We start from the raw sequence: 18,187 nt of genomic DNA on the forward strand, positions 1-18,187 counted from the left end.
CTGAAGAATATCAAGAAGGAAGGAAGACAAGAATACAAAAAGGAAGAGAAGGAGGAAGGAAGGGAGGGAGAGGGAAGAAAAAAAGGAAGAAAGCAAAGAAAAAACTAAAGTCTGTGTGTATGTGTATGTGTGTTCGTGTATTTATAGCTCACATTTAGAGAAATAGTGTGAAGTGCTACATGATAAATGTTCATGGAATGTATTTGGTCACTCATGAGTGTGGCTATGACAAGCTGGGCTTTGAGGACTTGGGCTTATATACCTATTTGGTGACCCAGACTCGTGTGAGCTATGAACAGTTGGCCCAAGTAGGTATGATTAATTCATTTATATATCTATATCCTTTACAGTTTTTCTTCAGAACCAGTACCTAACACAGTGTTCAATGTATAGTATGCATTGAATAAATATTTGTTAAATAAATTCATAAAATGGTTTGTCTTACATGTGATCAATATGGCTCAAATCTCCCATCCCAAGTCTACACTCTATCATCTCAAGCTCTTAATAACATCTATTATTGTATGTTTTTCATTTTTCTTTTGCATAGTTCTTCTAGGATGAATAGGTGCAATAATTCTGCAAGCTACTGTTCTAGTTACAGCTCTCCTTTTAAACCCTGCGTGAGCTTCTTAACTCAGAAAAAGAAAGGTCAGAGCAGAGACAAAGTCTAGGGCCCTATGACTTTTGATCACAAAATTTCTCCTCCAGTTTCTTAACTTGACTACTTGTACATGCGCTTTGAAGTAAGTCTAGGAAGATATTTATTTCAGTTTGTAATTTAAACCTGAATTTTAGAGTCTTTGTGTTGTGATTTTTATTTTTACTCTCCTTTTTTTTTCCTGTAAAGGTAAAAAATAGAACACATGAACACATATTTTTGACCTTGTGTAATTGCAATAAAACAATTCAAGCCCATATCTATAAAAGGGCTTTTTCTTTTTTTCCATTTATCTTCTTGGTATATGTAATGTATCATCTATTAAGATAACATGATAAACACTAAACCTGCACATACAACCACTGAAAGATTTCAAAGTTCTCTGATTGAATATATCCAGAGAAATTAACTCCTTTCTCAGTGAGAGATGAACAGACAGCTAAATTTTCGCTCAGACTATTCAGTCTAACCACCATTCCCATCAACCAACATTTTTTTCACATAAACCTTTCTGCCTTAGATCAACCATAATCTTGCCTGGAACAGGGATCACTTTTACATTATAGATAATAATGTTTCACTTTTCTTTATAGTAGGAAAGAGTTAAGTGGAAAATGTACATACCCCAGTACAGACTTTTTTTTAGTATTTCTCTATATGTTTTTAAGAAAGAAAAAGTATCTACTCATAATTTTAAAAAAAATCCATTTATCTTTGGACTTCTGGTGCTATAGTTCCCAGGAAATAATGACACAGAGAGAATTCTATGAGGAAATGTTAAATTGTGCTTGTATTAACAGCTGGTACAAAACAAAGCAATTACAGTGAAATATTATCTTTTGGGTCGTTGGGATCTCAAAACACAATTTAGGTCACAATTATTCTATAATCTTCTTTTCTCAGTGTGTTTAATTTCTAGGGCATGCCTGTACTTCAGTTCCTCAGAAACAGACATTAATTTAGGACTGTTTTCTGTTAAAACAATCTTGTAAATACAATAGGTTGATTTGAAATGTCGTAAAAATAAACATAATATAAACTTGTAGTAAGTGTATTGAAATAGATATTTATGTTTTAGAAACCATTTTAAAAATTCATTAAAATTAAATTGATATCCAAATTGCCTTCCAGAATTTATAGATTCAATGAAGACGAAAAGAGGAAAGTGAAATCACATAATCCCTATAGATGTTAAATTCAGACATGGTGGCTTTCTCCTATAATCCCAGTACTTTGTGAGGCAGAGGCCACAGGATTGCTTGAGACAAGTCTGGGCAACATATCGAGACTCTGTCTCTACGAAAAATTTGAAAAATTAGCTGAGTATGCTAGCCCGTATCTGTAGTCCCAGCTACTTTGGAGGCTGAGGCTGGAGGATTTCTTGACCCCAGGAGTTACAGATTGCACTGAGTTATGATCACACCATGCACTCTGGCCTGGGCGATATAGGGACAAGGCTCTCAAAATATATATTCAAGCCCTGTCACAACCACTGCCTCACTATCCTGTGTTGTATTTCCAGGAGTAAAGTAAAAGGAAGTCAAATTAAAAATCTTGCCATGCTTTGATTTCATATTAAGATCATTTTTTGGAAAAAAGCCTCTAAGAATCAGTGCGTATGAGTTGAAAGCCATGATTTGCATATATTTATTTGTTACAGACAAATGTCTATGTTGTATTACCTCATACATACAAAGTTCAAAGAGAGACATGCATAATATTTGGTAATAGAAATCAGAGCAGTAACCTTGTAGGTACATGTATTTGAAAATTACTGACTTGATTTTTACTGCTACAGAAGTTAGTGTGTATATTTTTTAAATAACAATCCCCCAGAAAAGTAGAACTAGAATTGCACTTTTTCTTTTGTCTTGCTACTTTATGAAAAGCTTAACTGTTTATAAAGAAACATTGAATTTTGTATAAAATCCTAAATACATTCTGCAATAATGAATACTTCTCTATTTATTTGGTATCATGTATTCACTGTTTATTAGACCCCCATGATTTTGGATGTGTTTAAGAAGATTTGGTTATACATTCAGCAAAATAATAAGTAAATTGTTAGTCATCTCAAAAAAATATATATAGAATTTTTCTTAGAGTGCTATAGACTTGTAATTTATCTCCTTCATATCCAGTAGTATATTTTTTTGATTGTTCAATTTATTTGTCAAATTAACATTAAATTTGAAGCCCTACCTTGTATTGCTACAAAGCATATTATTTTAGCATAATTACAATATATTTTTAAAATCTCTTTTACATTTTGTGCCTAATGGAAGAAATGGAAGAACATTTCTAAGAAGCATTTCTTAACATGGAAACATGAGTTTATTCATAAATAATATTGAACTCCTACCATTTTCAATAAAGTAGTCTAAAAATTGTCTTATTGATCAACCTAGCCCAAGAAAAGGGAAAGGGGAGTATGTACTAGTATGTACTGAGATATAAATAGTTTAATAAGCAATAATAGAATTACAAATAAAATTACACATCATTCCCTTTTGGACCATTTTCTTTTTAGGAAGGTCTTTTCAAATTGTGTAAATGCAACATAGTTTAAGGGAAGGCAATTGAACTCCAATACTATAATCCCTCATACATAGTAGTGAGTGTTTCATTAGCTAATATTCCCAGACTAATCAAAATGGATGAGAGTAGTTAATTCACAGAGCCCATTCTAGGCTTTCATAAAATGAAAGTCACATAACTTTCTTATTCATATTTATAGAAAAAGAATAGTTTTTCTATTTTTATTATATTTTGTTAGAGCATACAAGTCTCTACGTTGGCATCCTCATGCTTGGTTTTACACATCATTCTTAGCATGACATGTAATGAAGCAGCAGGTGGGACACCAAGTCCTATGACTACTTCTATTTCTCTTCTCACTATGAGTGAATGGGCATTACAGGTAGTAGAAATATCAATATGTAGGAAATATTATGTAACTATTTGTGTTAAAAAAACTATACTGCCTAGTTTCTGTCTATACTGGCAACTTGAATGGACTGTAAATAAAAATAAAGAATATGGTTTTTCTATGGATGGTATAGATTTATTTCTATTGTGGTATTTAAAACTTGATGATGTAGATATATGTTAAAGCGCTCTTGTCACTGATTAACAAACAAAAGACACCTTGTCAAGATAATGATAGAAAGTAAGTACAAGTTAAAATCGTAGTAATCTTTACATTCTTTTTTGCCTTGGATCTAAATGTTGTATTATGTTGACAGATCTGGGAAATTTTAGTGGCCGGACAAGAAGTGCCGTCTCTGTGAGGGAAGGCCAGGGTGTCGTTCTGATGTGCTCTCCTCCACCACACTCACCAGGTACAGTAGGATCCCATTCTTTGCTGCTGCTGCTCTCTTTTGCTATGTGTTTATTCTTTTAGACAGTATATTGATGGGAGAACATTGCAGGTGAAATGTGCCTGGTGTCCTTGACATATATCAGAGTGCCAGATGAGTAATTCAAGATCACGTACTCTAAATACCATTAGATGGGATACTGAACTCCAATGATAAGATTGTTTTATTGCCATTCTAACTGTTGACTGTCATTGTTATGCCTCTGTCTGCCATCAGTGAAGAATATATTGCCTGAAGCACAAGGGAAGCGATAAACTGAGAGAATGAAACTTTTCAAAATAGTTTGGAGTATCAGAGTTGGGTTAACTGAATACCAATATGCATCTTGTTTCAAAAGAAAAACTGGACACTTAGTTGTTTATGGTGCTCTTTGCTACACTGGAATTAGAACTTCTAAGCAATGCTTTTTTTTTTTTTTGAGTTTCAAACAAAACTACAATTTAGTTAGTAATTTTTGGCTCTTTGAGGTCTTGTTTGTAAAAGTCATGGGTAATTTTTGTGGCTTGAGGAAGCAGAAAACTAAACTGTACTCAGATTAATTATACGTACTTCTGCCAGCTCACACCTAATTATATCCATTTTGTTTGAGTTTTATTGAGTACACCTTTGGAACTTAGTATAGCTTTACCATAGTATAAGTTAAGAGTGACCAGCATCAGTTAAAGAGAAAGAGAAAGAGCACAAGGAAGAACCAAGGAATGAAGGCCTTAGTTAACAACTGGTAACAGAATTGAAGGTCTTGGTATCTCAGTAATTTTTTCTTCTTTAATTAGAGTGATGGCCATATTTGTTTCTAGGTTATATTACCAGTGTAGTAATGGAGCCCAATTTGGCTCTACTGTACATATTTTTTAAATAATAAAATGACCTACATTGATTTTCTTAAGTCTTCTTTATCTTTATCTGATCCCCTTTCTATATTTTTAATTGAAAGGAAAGTATGCTGCATATCAACAGGAACATATTTTTGAAAACATTTTTATTTGAAACTCAGATAATAATTACAATTAGGAATAATTGTTGAGTTATACCCCTCCAATTCCTGTACATCAATCCAGTTACTCCAGTCTTTCTGTAAAAAGTTTGGGGACTTCACAGTAAACATATCTAGTCTTACCTGTATCTAAATCTAGATTTAGGTTCTTTCAAAACATCTGTTTTAATTTTTTTAATGGATAAGACAAAAATTTATATTACATTTAGGGAAATTGTATGGCATTGATATAGATCATGTCTCATATTGGTTATTAAACAGATTTCATCCAAAGGGGGTATTAGTTGAATAATTGTTAGAGATTACAAAAAAGGGAAAAAGAAGAAGAAGGAGAAAGAGAATATAACAGGCTTTATAGAGGATGAATGAATCCATCACTAGACTGACAGGAGTTAACAACATAAAGTAACCCCTGTGAGAAAATAAACAAGGTATTCTGAGATATGATCTCTATTTTAAGGCTGTTGGAACATGTATTTTTAAATAAAGTGAAATGGAAAAGAGTAATATAGAAATCAAAACTGCAGGAATACACATAAATAAATTATCTGATTTGCAGAGAAGACCATATACAGATTTATGGTGGGAGAATATAGTACAATGAGTTGCATATATATAGTAAGATAAGCATAAGATAAGAATAGGCACTAATGGCTGATTAAATAAATAATAATGTGATCTCTGATTGAGATCAATATATGTAAATGACTGTTCAATCATTGTGTTTTACAACCGAACTCATCCTCTTGACCAAGGCCAATTTGATATGTTATTACCAACAGTTGCAATCTCTCAATTGCCACATTCACAAGCTTCCTTTTTTTCTGAACAGCATCCACTATCTTCTACTCACTCCTTTAGTACCCTGATTCCAGAAGTCCTTTAATGTCATGGAAATGTGCAAATCATTGATCCTACCCCATTTTCATTCTACTCCACCTCCTTTGATTCTCACTTTTCTCATTAAGTTATTGTCATATTCTTTTATACAGCTTCAATTTTGTCATCTCTCTTTTGCTTTCTCACACTGACATTCTAGTTTGCAAAACCCTAATCATGATATAGATCCAACTCTTAGCCTACTGCATATATGAGTCTATTCAGGTTAATATTACTGTTAATAATCCCCAAAACCAAAGCACACACAGAAAACAAACAAAAAACCAGTTATGCAGACTGCTGTCAATTTAAAATAAAAATGATGAACTTCACATGCATCTTAATATTACCTAGAATTTTTTTAAAAACCTATTATTTTTACTATACTTCAGTCAAATGTTGTATGTGTCTTCCCCAGCTCACTCTCAGGCAATAAACATGCATCCTATTACGCTGTGAAAGAGAAAGCAATTAGAAGATAACCTCCACAAGCCCTCATCACCAAGTCACACAGCAATTAGCATTTGTAGCCATACAATCTGACTTCCCATTTTTTAGTACATAGCACAGTATAACATAGTGTGGTATAGAATAGTATAGGTCAGATACAAAAGAATTTCCTTTTCAAAGGTTTGACTTATTCAGAGTCCTCGTTCTTCGTTCCCTACTTCCAAGGCCAAACTAACTTCCTTATCCTTTGTTCCTCCCTATTTTAATTTCAGTAAACAACTTTCCCACCCGTCCTTATTTACAGAGCCCACATTTGCTACCTACTCTGTAAATTACCCCTCCCATTGCAACTGCTTTTCCCACTGAAACCGCCCTTCCTGCCAGTGTAACCACATTCCTGCATCTTTCAAGTTAGTCAATCAGGCTCAGTTTAGATTGTGCGGTCCAACTCCAGCCAGTGGAGGCAGGACACAGTAGCAGGGACAAGCTGCGTTAAGGATAAAAACCCCTTCCCTCCTTTGTTCGGTGTGCTCTCGTGACCAGACTTGTGAGCAGCATTCTTCTGCAAAAGTAAATTTTGCCTTGCTGAGAAATCCTTTCTTTACATGCTCTTTTTCTTTGTGACTCCAAACTTTACTTCTAACAGTATAGTATAGCATATGCATTGCTGCAGTTCTAAGACTAATCCCTCAACTTGTGTGTGCTGTAGTTCATCTTTTTTTGCCTACTTTAAGAAATTGTTTCAGCAGTACCCCTTCTTCTGCATTTGTATCAGAGATTGATTCCTCTTCTAGAGCAGTCCTATCAACATGGAAACCTGCTATTTTTGCCTCCATATAAAAGTAAAACAAAGTAAAATTCCCTTGTCCAATGCCCTCTTCGTTCAGCTACTACATGATTTTTGGTTTTCCTTTACAGTAATACTGCAAAAACTTTCTTTTCATACTCTATCCAATTCCATTCCTCTCAGCCTGTGTGTTTCTCTCTCTTCCCGCTCTTTTTGTCTCTACTCTCTTTCTCTTTTTAACAGATTCATTGACATGCATTTTTTATCCCATAAAATTCACCCATTTTAAGTATACAGTTCAATGAGTTTTAGTACATTTATATAATTGTGTCTTCTTCACCAGAACTCAAAAGATACTTCCATCATTTCAAAAAGTCATTCAATCCCTCTCCTACTCATGTCCCTGGGCAATTTTTGCTATGCTTTCTTTCTCTAGAGTTTTGACTTTTCTAGAAAATTTATTTTGTTTAAGACATCTTTTTGCCATGTTACTCAGGCTGGTCTCGAACTCCTAGGCTTAAGTGATCCTCTCAACTATAATCCCAAAGTGCTGGGATTATAGGCACGAGGCACTGGGCCCAGCTAGAAATTTCATTTTAATGCAATCATACAGTCTGCAATGTATGTGTGCATGTCTGTGGGTGTTTGGTTTCTTTTACTTGGCAGAATCTGTCTGAGATTCATCTATATCATGGAATGTATCAATAGTTTATTGCTTTATATTGCTGAATAGTATTTCATTTTAAGGACACATTCCATTTTGTGTATCCATTTGGATTATTTTCAGTTCCCATGTAGGTCACTTCTTTTTCCACAAAACACTATTTTCACTTAGCTTAAAAGATTCCTCACTCTTGATATTCCTCCACTCTTTCTTCTTAATCTCCTTTGCTGATTTGTCTTATCTCCTCAAACTCTTAATTTTATGGTCCCCCAAGTGTCAGTACTATAATTTCTTATTTCCTTAATAAACTCACACTTTGTTAGTTTTCACCTGATAATAAAGCTTTAAATGTCTAAGTAGCTAAAATCTCCCTAACATGCATCTCTATCCCAGACTCAGGCTTGTATGTATATCCAACTCCTGTCAGTATTTTAATTTAGTTGGCTAATAGGCACTTCACTCTTAACCATGTCTAAATCTGAACTCCTGGTTAGTTCTTCCCCAAACCTTTTCTAGCTGCAGTCTTTTCCACCTCTATTAATAGAAATTTCATTCCTTATATCAGGCCTCAGAGCCATTCTTCACTTCTCACTTTCTCTACACCCCACATAGAAACCATTGGTAATTTTATTGGTGTCGGCCTGCTTTCTGGTTCATAGACAAGATCTTCTTGCTGTGTACTTACATGGTGGAAGGGGCCAGAGAGCTCTCTTGGGCCTCATTTATAAGTGTACTAATCTCATTCATGAGGGCTTCACTCTCATGACTTAATCACTTACCAAAACTCTCGCCTCTTAATACCAGCACTTTGGGGGTTAGGATTTCAACATACTGCTTTTGAAGGGACATAAACATTCAGACCATAGAAGGTGATATTTGGAGATGGGGCTTTTTTTTAGTTTTATACGAGGCCTTGAGGGTGGAGCCTTTATGAAAAGATAAACGACTTTATTAGAGGAGACACCAGAGAGCTCTCTTTCTCTACTGAATGTGAGAAAACAAAGAAGGTGTCCATCTGCAAACCAGAAAGAAAATCCTCATCAAAAGCCAAACATGCTGTCACCTAATCCCAGACTTCCAGCCTCCATAACTGTGAGAAAATAAATTTCTGTTGTTTAAGTCACTCAATCTGTGGTATGTTGTTATGGCAACTTGAGCGGACTAATACATCATCTCATTCAGCTTAATATCAAAGCCAAAGTCATTACCATCGCTTGGAGAACCCTCACCATTTGCCTCCACTTGATCTCTCTGACCTCACCTACTGCTTTCCCTCCTACTCTCTTTACTGTAGTTATCGTCATCTCCTTGATGTATCAAACAACCAGACAAGCTCCTGCCTTAAGGCCCTTGCAGTAGCTATTCCCTAGGCCTGGATCATGTATATCCCAAGTATATGAATGGCTGACTCCCTCACATCCATGTCTTCATTTAAATATCACCTTAGTAAAACCTTTTCTGATCTTCCTCTTTGATTTCCACTCCACAATTCGTTTATCCAGCTTTGCTTTATTTTTCTCCATAATACTCACAGCATTCCATATACTGCCTTTATTTTTCTCCATAATACTCATAGCATTCCATAGACTCACACATTTACTTACTTAGTTGTTCATAGTTTGTCTCCTTTGGTTACAATGCAAATTCTACTAAGACATAAATTTTGTAGGTTTTGTTCACTGTTATTACCCCAGTGCCTAGGACAGAGTATCAGCTCAAAAACATTTATTGAATTAATCTATGTATAATATTCAGAAATATATGAAATGAGCCAAGGTTTTAATAAATATCAGAAACTTTGATGGAAAAGTCATAAATAAGAATAGGAAAAAACAGATCAGCTATGTAACAAGAAAACCTTTCTTAAAATTTACCTTTTTCTCATAATTATGTTGTGAAATGGTGCATTAATTTTAGTGCCTTGCCTTGTTTGCTTAAAAGAAGAACTTGGAAACTATCTTGGGAAAATATAGTCAAAAATACTTGCTGAAGTAACATAATATATTGGTCCATTTTCATATTGCTCTGAAGAAATACCTGAGACTAGGTAATTTATAAAGAAAAAGAGGTTTAATGGACTCCCAGTTTCACTTGGCTGGAGGGCCTCCCAATTATGGCAGAAACTGAAGGAGGGGCAAAGGTGCATCTTACGTGGTGGCAGGCAAGAGAGCGTGTGCAAGGGAACTGCTATTTCTAAAGCCACCAGATCTTGTGAGACTTACCATCATGAGAACACTATGGGAAAAATCCACCCCCCTGATTCGGTTACCTGTCACTGGATCTGTCCCACAACACGTGGGGATTATAAAAGGTACAGTTCAATATGAGATTTGGGTGGGGACATGCCAAACCGAATTACAAAGGAAGTGAGAAAAGAATAATCCAGGGTAAAGTTTCTGATCTGACATTTATTAACAGTGTCTTCAACACTGCCTTTGGGTGGAATGAGATTAATATTATGAAATTAGTAAGTAACCTGATACATGCTAGAAATCTTAGACCCAAGTTTCTGTTTCATCCAAATAGTTTTGTAGATTATCATAGCATACTTGTTCAACTGATGCTTGATTGTATTTGGTTTCCCAATCTTGTTTTGCTTCCTTTTTTCAAATCATAATTAGAGTTTTTTATTTTGTCTGTCAGAACAATACAGTGTAAAGTGTCAAGAGTCAAATTTTATTGTTTTTATCTTTCCAAGAAGTTATATGTTCCTTCAGTATACAAAATTTACCACCTTCCAATTTGTATTCCCAATATGTAGCACAGTGTCTGATCCTTACTAAGTTTTCATTAAATGCATGTTAAATAACTGAGTGAAATGCTGATTCTAATAGTTGAATTTTGCGAGGTTTTAGACAGTTCCTGTCAGCCTTCTGGTATTAGCTCATTGTATCCTGTATTCATGACAGATATTTAGGTCACTTAATATCACATTCTTGTATTGCTATTTCAAAGTGTAGCAGCTACTATGATTCAGTGGAAGCTGTATGAAATGATAAAACAATTTCTACTATGATTCAGTGGAAGCTGTATGAAATGATAAAACAATTTATACATCAGAGAAGATTAAAAATTATTCAGAAACAGCCCACAGATCCATTATCTTGTTACCTCAAACAGAGGTACAATGCCCATTTTTCGTCAAATAAAAGCAAAAGCTTGGATTGACTTGATAGCTAAATTTCTGAGTTATCTTCTCAAGAGATCAATATTAATCCCTGTCAGCAACATATGTACGTGAAAATACCTTGTTTGGATACTGAGGTGGTTATTCATCTACAAGATAATAAATATATATATTTGAAATGTTAATATGTTAGCCCAAATGAGTTTTGATTGCCAAAAAATGTCTTTTTCAGTTTAGTAATTTTGAAGTTGAGGGTTATATTGTAAAGAAAGGCTCTGTGAAAATGTAGAAATAGCCTCATAAAACCTATAAACCTATATAAAATTGTTTTACTATTTAGAAGCTATCATTTATACTTTCTACATAAATAAGTCATTTATTACTGTTTTACTTACATATTTGATTTTATTTTGTACCAAAACATTTAAAAGCTTACATTGAAGTGGAACCTATAATTTTTAAATAAAGCATAATGCTATAGTAAAAGATATATGAATATACCACTTTATGGTGTAATAATCATGTAATCCTTAAAAAATATCTGAAACTTAAAAATTATTGTCATCCCTATAGTATTGATGAGGAATCTAAACATCAGAAAGATTAAGTGAAACACTTAAGGTCTCATACACAGTAAGGGACGGAACCAGTACTTCAACGTTTGATATATTTAATACTATATAATGTGGATTTTGTGTAAAGCTATACTAAAACCTTTATAGCAATAACACAAATGAAAACTTTTAAACAATAGAATCAAGGACTTCTTAAAAATAATGTGAATTTTATCAAATACTTACCTTCATTCAATAAATATAGATATAGTACCTATCTTTTAACTAATGAGTTTAGCCTATTTACATTTATTTCTACCATCTTATTTTGTACTTGTTACCCTGTTTTTGAATTTTTTTTTAATTTTAGATTCACAGGGTACATGTATATGTGTGTTACATGTTTGATGCTGGGATTTGGACTCTCAATGATCCTGTCATCCAAGTAGTAAACATACTACCTGATAGGTAGTTTGTCAACCCTTCCCACCCCCATTTTGGAACCGCCAGTGTTTATTATTACCATCTTGTGTCCGCATGTACCCAGCGTTTGGCTGTCGCTTGGTGAAAGCATGCTGTATTTGGTTTTCTGTTTCTGCATTAATTTGCTTAGGATAATGGCCTCCAGCTGCATCCATGTTGCTAGAAGAGATATAATTTTGCTCTTTTTTGTGGCTGTGTAGTATTCCATGGTGTGTATTTGCCACATTTATTTTCTTCAACCCACTGTTGATGGGAACCTGAGTTGAATCCATGTTTTTGTTATTATGAATAGTGCTGTGATAAACGTACTACTACAGATGTCTTTTTGGGAAAACTATTTATTTTCTTTGGGGTGTATACCCAGTAATGGGATTGCTAAGTTGAATGGTAATTCTATTTTTACTTCTTTGGAAAATGTCCAAACTGCTTTCCACAGAGACTGAGCTAATTTGCATTGCCATGAAAAATGTGTAAATATTCCCTTTTCTCTGTAACCTCACCAATATCTATGTATGTATGTATGTATCTATCTGTCTGTCTGTCTGTCTGTCTGTCTATCTGATGGAGTCTTGCTCTGTTGCCCGGCTGGAGTGCAGTGGCATGATCTCAACTCACTGCAACCTCCACCTCCTGGCTTCAAGCGATTTCCCTGCCTCAGCCTTCCGAGTAGCTGGTACTACAGGTGCACGCCACCATGTCCAGTTAATTTTTTGTGTTTTAGTAGAGACAGGGTTTCACCATGTTGGAAACGATGATCTCAATCTCCTGACCTCATGGTCTGCCTGCCTCTGCCTCCCAAAGTGCTGGGGTTACGGGCATAAGCCACCATACCCAGCATCTATTATTTTTGTTTTACTTTTTAATACTAGTCATTCTGGCTGGTATAATCACCATGTTATCTCATTGTGATTTTCATTTGCATCTCTCTCATAATTAGTGGTGTTGAACAGTTTTACGTCTTTGCTGGCTGCTTGTATGTTTTCTTTTGAGAAGTATCTATCTATATCCTTTGCCTACTTTTTGGTTTTGTTGCATTTGCTTTTGAGAACTTAATCATAAATTTTTTGCCTAGGTCAATGTCTAGAGAGTGTTTCTGAGGTTTTCTTCCACGATTTTTTATAGTTTGAGGTCTTACATTTAAGTGTGTAATCATTCTTGAGTTAATTTTTGTGTATTGTGAGAGATAGGGGTCCAACTTAATTATTCTGCATATGGTTAGCCAGTTTTCCCAGAACCATTTAGTGAATAGGGTATCCTTTCCCTATTGTTTATTTTTGTCAATTTCTTGAAGATCAATTGGTTGTGGCTATGCAGCTTTAATTCAGGGGCCTCTATTCCGTTCCATTTGTCTGTGTGTACAAGTACTATACTGTTTTGGTTACTATAGCCTTGTTATATAGTTTGAAGTGGTTACCACACGTTTTCTATGCTTTATTTGCCCTCTTTTTACTTTCACTCATTTTTATTGTATGTTTTTTAATTGTAGTTTTCCTTCTATTCACTTCAAAATTTAATATTTTATTTGCTGTTTTCAAAATTACATGTAAAATTTTAATGTGGCTATTTAACATTATTTTTGAACAGTTTCAATGCAATTGTTTTTGGTGATTAATGAATCTGGTAATTCAAACAGAATTTGAAGAAGAAATTTGTGTAAATTTATGGCTCTATGAAATACAATACCTAAGAAATGAAGAATTTGGTTTAGGATAGGAAAAGATTAGTTGAGTTGTGAACACATGAAGTCTTATATATCTACAGGTATCTCAGAAAACTGGATATAAATATCCAGTTCTTGGTATACCTGACTCTCTAAAAGTGCAAAACCACAGACAGGTATATCTCACTTAAATATGCTCTCCAAACAATCAGTTTCTCTATCATCACTCCTCCAGTTATAGGAGGAGTTGTGGTGGTATGCATATCCATCACGGCGAATACTAGTGCTGCAGGTACATTGGATCTCAGAGGGAAGGAAAAGAAAATCATAATAATCAGTTAAATAGGAAGTGCCAAGGCATCTGGAGTAAGTGCATAAAGTGAATATTTGCAGACTAAACTTATTTTATTTATACATATAAGCTCTGAGCCATCATAGAATATAGCTGAATTTATAATGTAATGAGCTATATAGCAAAGCTTATGCCTGAGCACACAGCAAACATAGTGCATAATGCATTTGGTTGTTACTTTAATACTCCTTCATTGCAAACACTCTAACACATAGTATATCCAGTTTGGAAAGAATAGTCAAAATGCAGTGAACACTGAAGGACTGAAGACGCTGGCCTCTTTCTAGATGCTAAATCTAAGCAACCCCTCATTTCTGTTGGCCTTGAGACTCCTTAGAAATATTGGTTAGAGTAGAGCAAAGAGGTCTTCAGTTTTTGTGTATGAGCCGTAACACTTCAGCTGGGGCATTTCCTATTATAGAAAGAAACAAAAGATAATTTTTGTTGTGTGGGTTTTTTTTTTTTTTTTAATTCTAAATACTTTTTTCTTCAACCTAGTTTAAGACAGGTGGACAGATTCACCATTCTCAAAACCACTGTGAAAGCAGATAAGGTATAAGTAAACAAATCCAGAGAATACAAGAGGTAGCCCCAAGAACACTATGATGAAAGAATACCAGATATTCTCTGCTTCTAAATAGCTATACTATACCATCATATTTCACCTGGGATTTGGACTTAGACATCCAAGGGTTCTCATCCTGGCTCTGACACTTACCACTGGTCTGTCTGTTAAATTAAGCTTTACCTTGCCTGTGAAGAAGAAATAATAAAAGCTACCTCACAGCATTGTTGTCAGAATTCAGAGGTAGTTTATGTAAGCTAATTAGCTCGATGGTTGGAGGACAGTGAGCATTAAATTAACTTTGTCTTGAAGATCTGTCTTCAAAAACCCTCTTTAAAATGCAAATGCTTTTGAGAAAGGGGTTGCCTTAAATCATTATCTGCTAACATTAATTAACAGTTGGCAGAGATTAGTTGACATCAAGCTGACAAGGCAACTAGAAGATGAACGGCACTTGGAAATGGGAATCTCAGAGTTTAAGAAGGGAAAGGGATCAAAAAAAGGAAAAATGAATCCTGACAGTTAAGTGAAAGGGCATCAAGTATTATTGCTATCTTCAGGAGACCTCTTTATCTTAAAATAATGAATACCAGAAATTTTTCCCTTAAAACAAAGCTATGTAAAATGGCAACCAAAATTTCACAGATGTAAAAACAAAATATTTTTGATGATAGTTTTATTTAAAATGAGATTTTAGATTATACAATTTAAATCTCATAATTTAAAATGATGTAATTATAACAAGCACAAGAGAAAAAGAACAAGAGATTTTTTGTCATCCTTTATCTTACAAAACAGTAAGATACCATGACACTCTGCGCTTCAAAATTAACTTTTATACCACAATCACAAAAGGTAATTTTTCAAAAAATTAAGGATCTCAGCAAATTTCTAAAGATTTCTCTTATTTTATTTCAAATCACTATATGTTAAACTACATAAGATCTTTATTCTGTGAGAGTTTGTTATCACACAGACTTTCTTTCTTTTTTTTTTTTTTTGCTTTATTGGCTGAAGCTGTTTTCCAAATGTGTCTTTATTAATGAAACCGACAACTTTTACAAGATTACAGTTTTACTTTGATATATGTTAATCTTGTATTCTTACATTTTATAACGAACCTTATGCAAAAGAAATTGGCAAGATGGAAATAAATAGATTCTAGGAAGTGCAATTGAGTGAGACTAATTTTAAAAGTAATCAATTAGTCATTATTATGTGATTATGACTGTTTTTCTAAAAGGTTCTTGTAATTAGGGTGACTTGAGTTATATTATTTGGACAAAGAGAGCTCTATTTTTAAGTTTTGCCTAGAATCAGCCATCTCTTTGGATAAATAGAAGCAAAGAAAATCAGTATTTTACGTTTTATATGTATCCTATTTTATCTTTATCTCTGTTTTATAAGTAAATTATTGTTGCCACCATGTTACAAATGGTGATATTGAAGCTCAGAGAGCAAGTTGCCTAAAATCCCATGGCTAATAAATAAAAACACAGAGATCCAGGTCTGTGTGATTTCAAACCCTTCGTCCTTTAGACTATATTATACGGTCCTCACTCATTGACTATATCATATTGTATTAGTGTATTATCACACTGCTATGGACATTCCTGAGACTGGGTAATTTAGAAAGGAAACAGGTTTAATTGATTCACAGTTCTTCAGGGCTGGGGGCCTCAGGAAACTTAAAATCGTGGCAAAAGGGGAAGCAAATACATCCTTCTTCACATGGTGGCAGCAAGAAGTGCCAAGCAAAAGGGGGCAAAGCCCCTTAAAAAACCTTCACATCTCATGAGAACTCATTGTCACGAGAACAGCGTGAGGATAATCACTCTCATGAATAAATTAAAGGACCTCCCACCAGGTCCTTTCCACAACATGTGAGGATTATGCGAGTTACAATTCAAAATGAGATTTGTATGGAGTCCAGCCAAATCATACTATCGCACCCCTGGTCCCTCCCAAATCTCATGTCCTCACATTTCAAAACACAGTCATGCACTTCTAACAGTCCCCCAAAATCTTGATTAATTCCAGCATTAACTCAAAAGTCCAAGTCAAGTCTTATCTGAGACAAGGCAAATTCCTTCCCACTATGAGCCCCTAACATCAAAAGCAAGTCAGTTACTTCCTACATACTATGGGGGTACAGGCACTGGATAATTACACTCATTCCAAATGGGAGAAATTGGCAAAAATGAAGGCGTTACAGGCCCCATGCAAGTCCTAAATCCAGCAGGGCAGTCAAATCTTAAAACTTAAGAATGATTTCCTTTGACTACATGTCTCACATCCAAGTCACACTGATGCAAGAGGTGGGCTCCCATGGCCTAGGGCAGCTCTGCCCCTCTAGCTTTGAAGGATAAAGCCCCCTCCCAGCTGCCTTCATGGCCTGGCATTTTTTGTGACTTTTTGAGGCTCACAGTGCCACTGTCAGTGGATCTACCATTCTGGCATCTGGAGGACAGTGGCCCTCTTCTCACAGCTACACTAGTCATTGCCCTAGTGGGCATTCTGTGTGGGGGCTCCAATCCCACATTTCCCTTCGACACTGCCTTAGCAGAGGTTCTCCATGAGGGCTCTGCCCCTGCAGCAAACTTCTGCCTGGACATCCAGGCACTCCCATACTCTGAAATCTAGGCAGAGGTTCCCAAACCTCAATTCTTGACCTCTGTGTACCTCCAGGCTCAACACAATGTGGAAGATGCCAAGGTGTGAGACTTGCACCCTTTGAAGCCATGGCCTGAACTGTACCTTGACCCCTTTTAGCCACAGGTGGTATGCAGGGCACCAAGTCTTGAGTCTGCAAAAAGCAACAGGCCCCTGGACCTGGCTCACAAAGCCTTTTCTCATCCTAGGCCTGTGGGCCTGTCACGGAAGGGGCTGCTATGAAGACCTCTGACATGATCTGGAGACATTTTCCTGATTGTCTTGGTGATTAACATTTGGTTCCTCATTACCTATGCATATTTCTGCAGCTGGCTTGAATTTCTCCTCAGAAAATGGGTTTTTCTTTCACATTTTCAGGCTGCAAATTTTCTGCAGACTTTTATACTCTGCTTCCCATTTAAACATAAGTTCCAATTACAAATCTTATCTTTGTGAATGCATAAAACTGAATGCTTTTAAAAGCACCTAAGTCATATCTTGAATGATTTGCTGCTTAGAAATTTCTTCTGTCAGATGCCCTAAATCATCTCTCTCTAAAGTTCAAAGTTCTACAGATCTCTAGGATGGCAGCAAAATGCTGCCAGTCTCTTTGTTAAAACAGAAAGAGTTACCTTTATTCCAGTTCCCAACAAGTTCTTCATCTCCATCTGAGACCACCTCAGCCTGGACTTCATTGTCCATATAACTGTCAGTATTTTGGTCAAAGCCATTCAACAAGCATCTAGGAGGTTCCAAACTTTCCCCCATCTTTCTGTCTTCTGACCCCTCTAAGTGTCCAGGACATTCCAAACATTCCTACATTTTTTTTTTGTCTTCTTCTGAGCCCTTGGAACTTTTCCAACCTCTGCCTGTTACCCAGTTGCAAATTTGCTTCCACATTTTGGGTATCTTTTCAGCAGTGCCCCACTCTCTGTGGTGCCAGTTTACTGTATTAGTCCATTCTCATGCTGCTATGATG

The 18,187-nt window shown here is 35.3% G+C and overlaps 1 protein-coding gene across 1 annotated transcript in view; it reads left to right on the forward strand.

The window, feature by feature from the left end:
* The window catches only part of LOC105551585 (contactin-5-like), a 1,043,690-nt gene that overhangs the window by 956,520 nt on the left and 68,983 nt on the right, over nt 1-18,187 (forward strand). Inside the window, exon 7 of the mRNA XM_011996879.1 lies at nt 3,907-4,002. Coding sequence (XP_011852269.1) covers nt 3,907-4,002 — 96 coding nt within the window. The remainder of the gene's footprint in view (nt 1-3,906; nt 4,003-18,187) is intronic.

Source organism: Mandrillus leucophaeus, unplaced genomic scaffold, assembly GCF_000951045.1.
Source record: "Mandrillus leucophaeus isolate KB7577 unplaced genomic scaffold, Mleu.le_1.0 Scaffold528, whole genome shotgun sequence".
In the NCBI taxonomy this organism is placed as follows: domain Eukaryota; kingdom Metazoa; phylum Chordata; class Mammalia; order Primates; family Cercopithecidae; genus Mandrillus; species Mandrillus leucophaeus.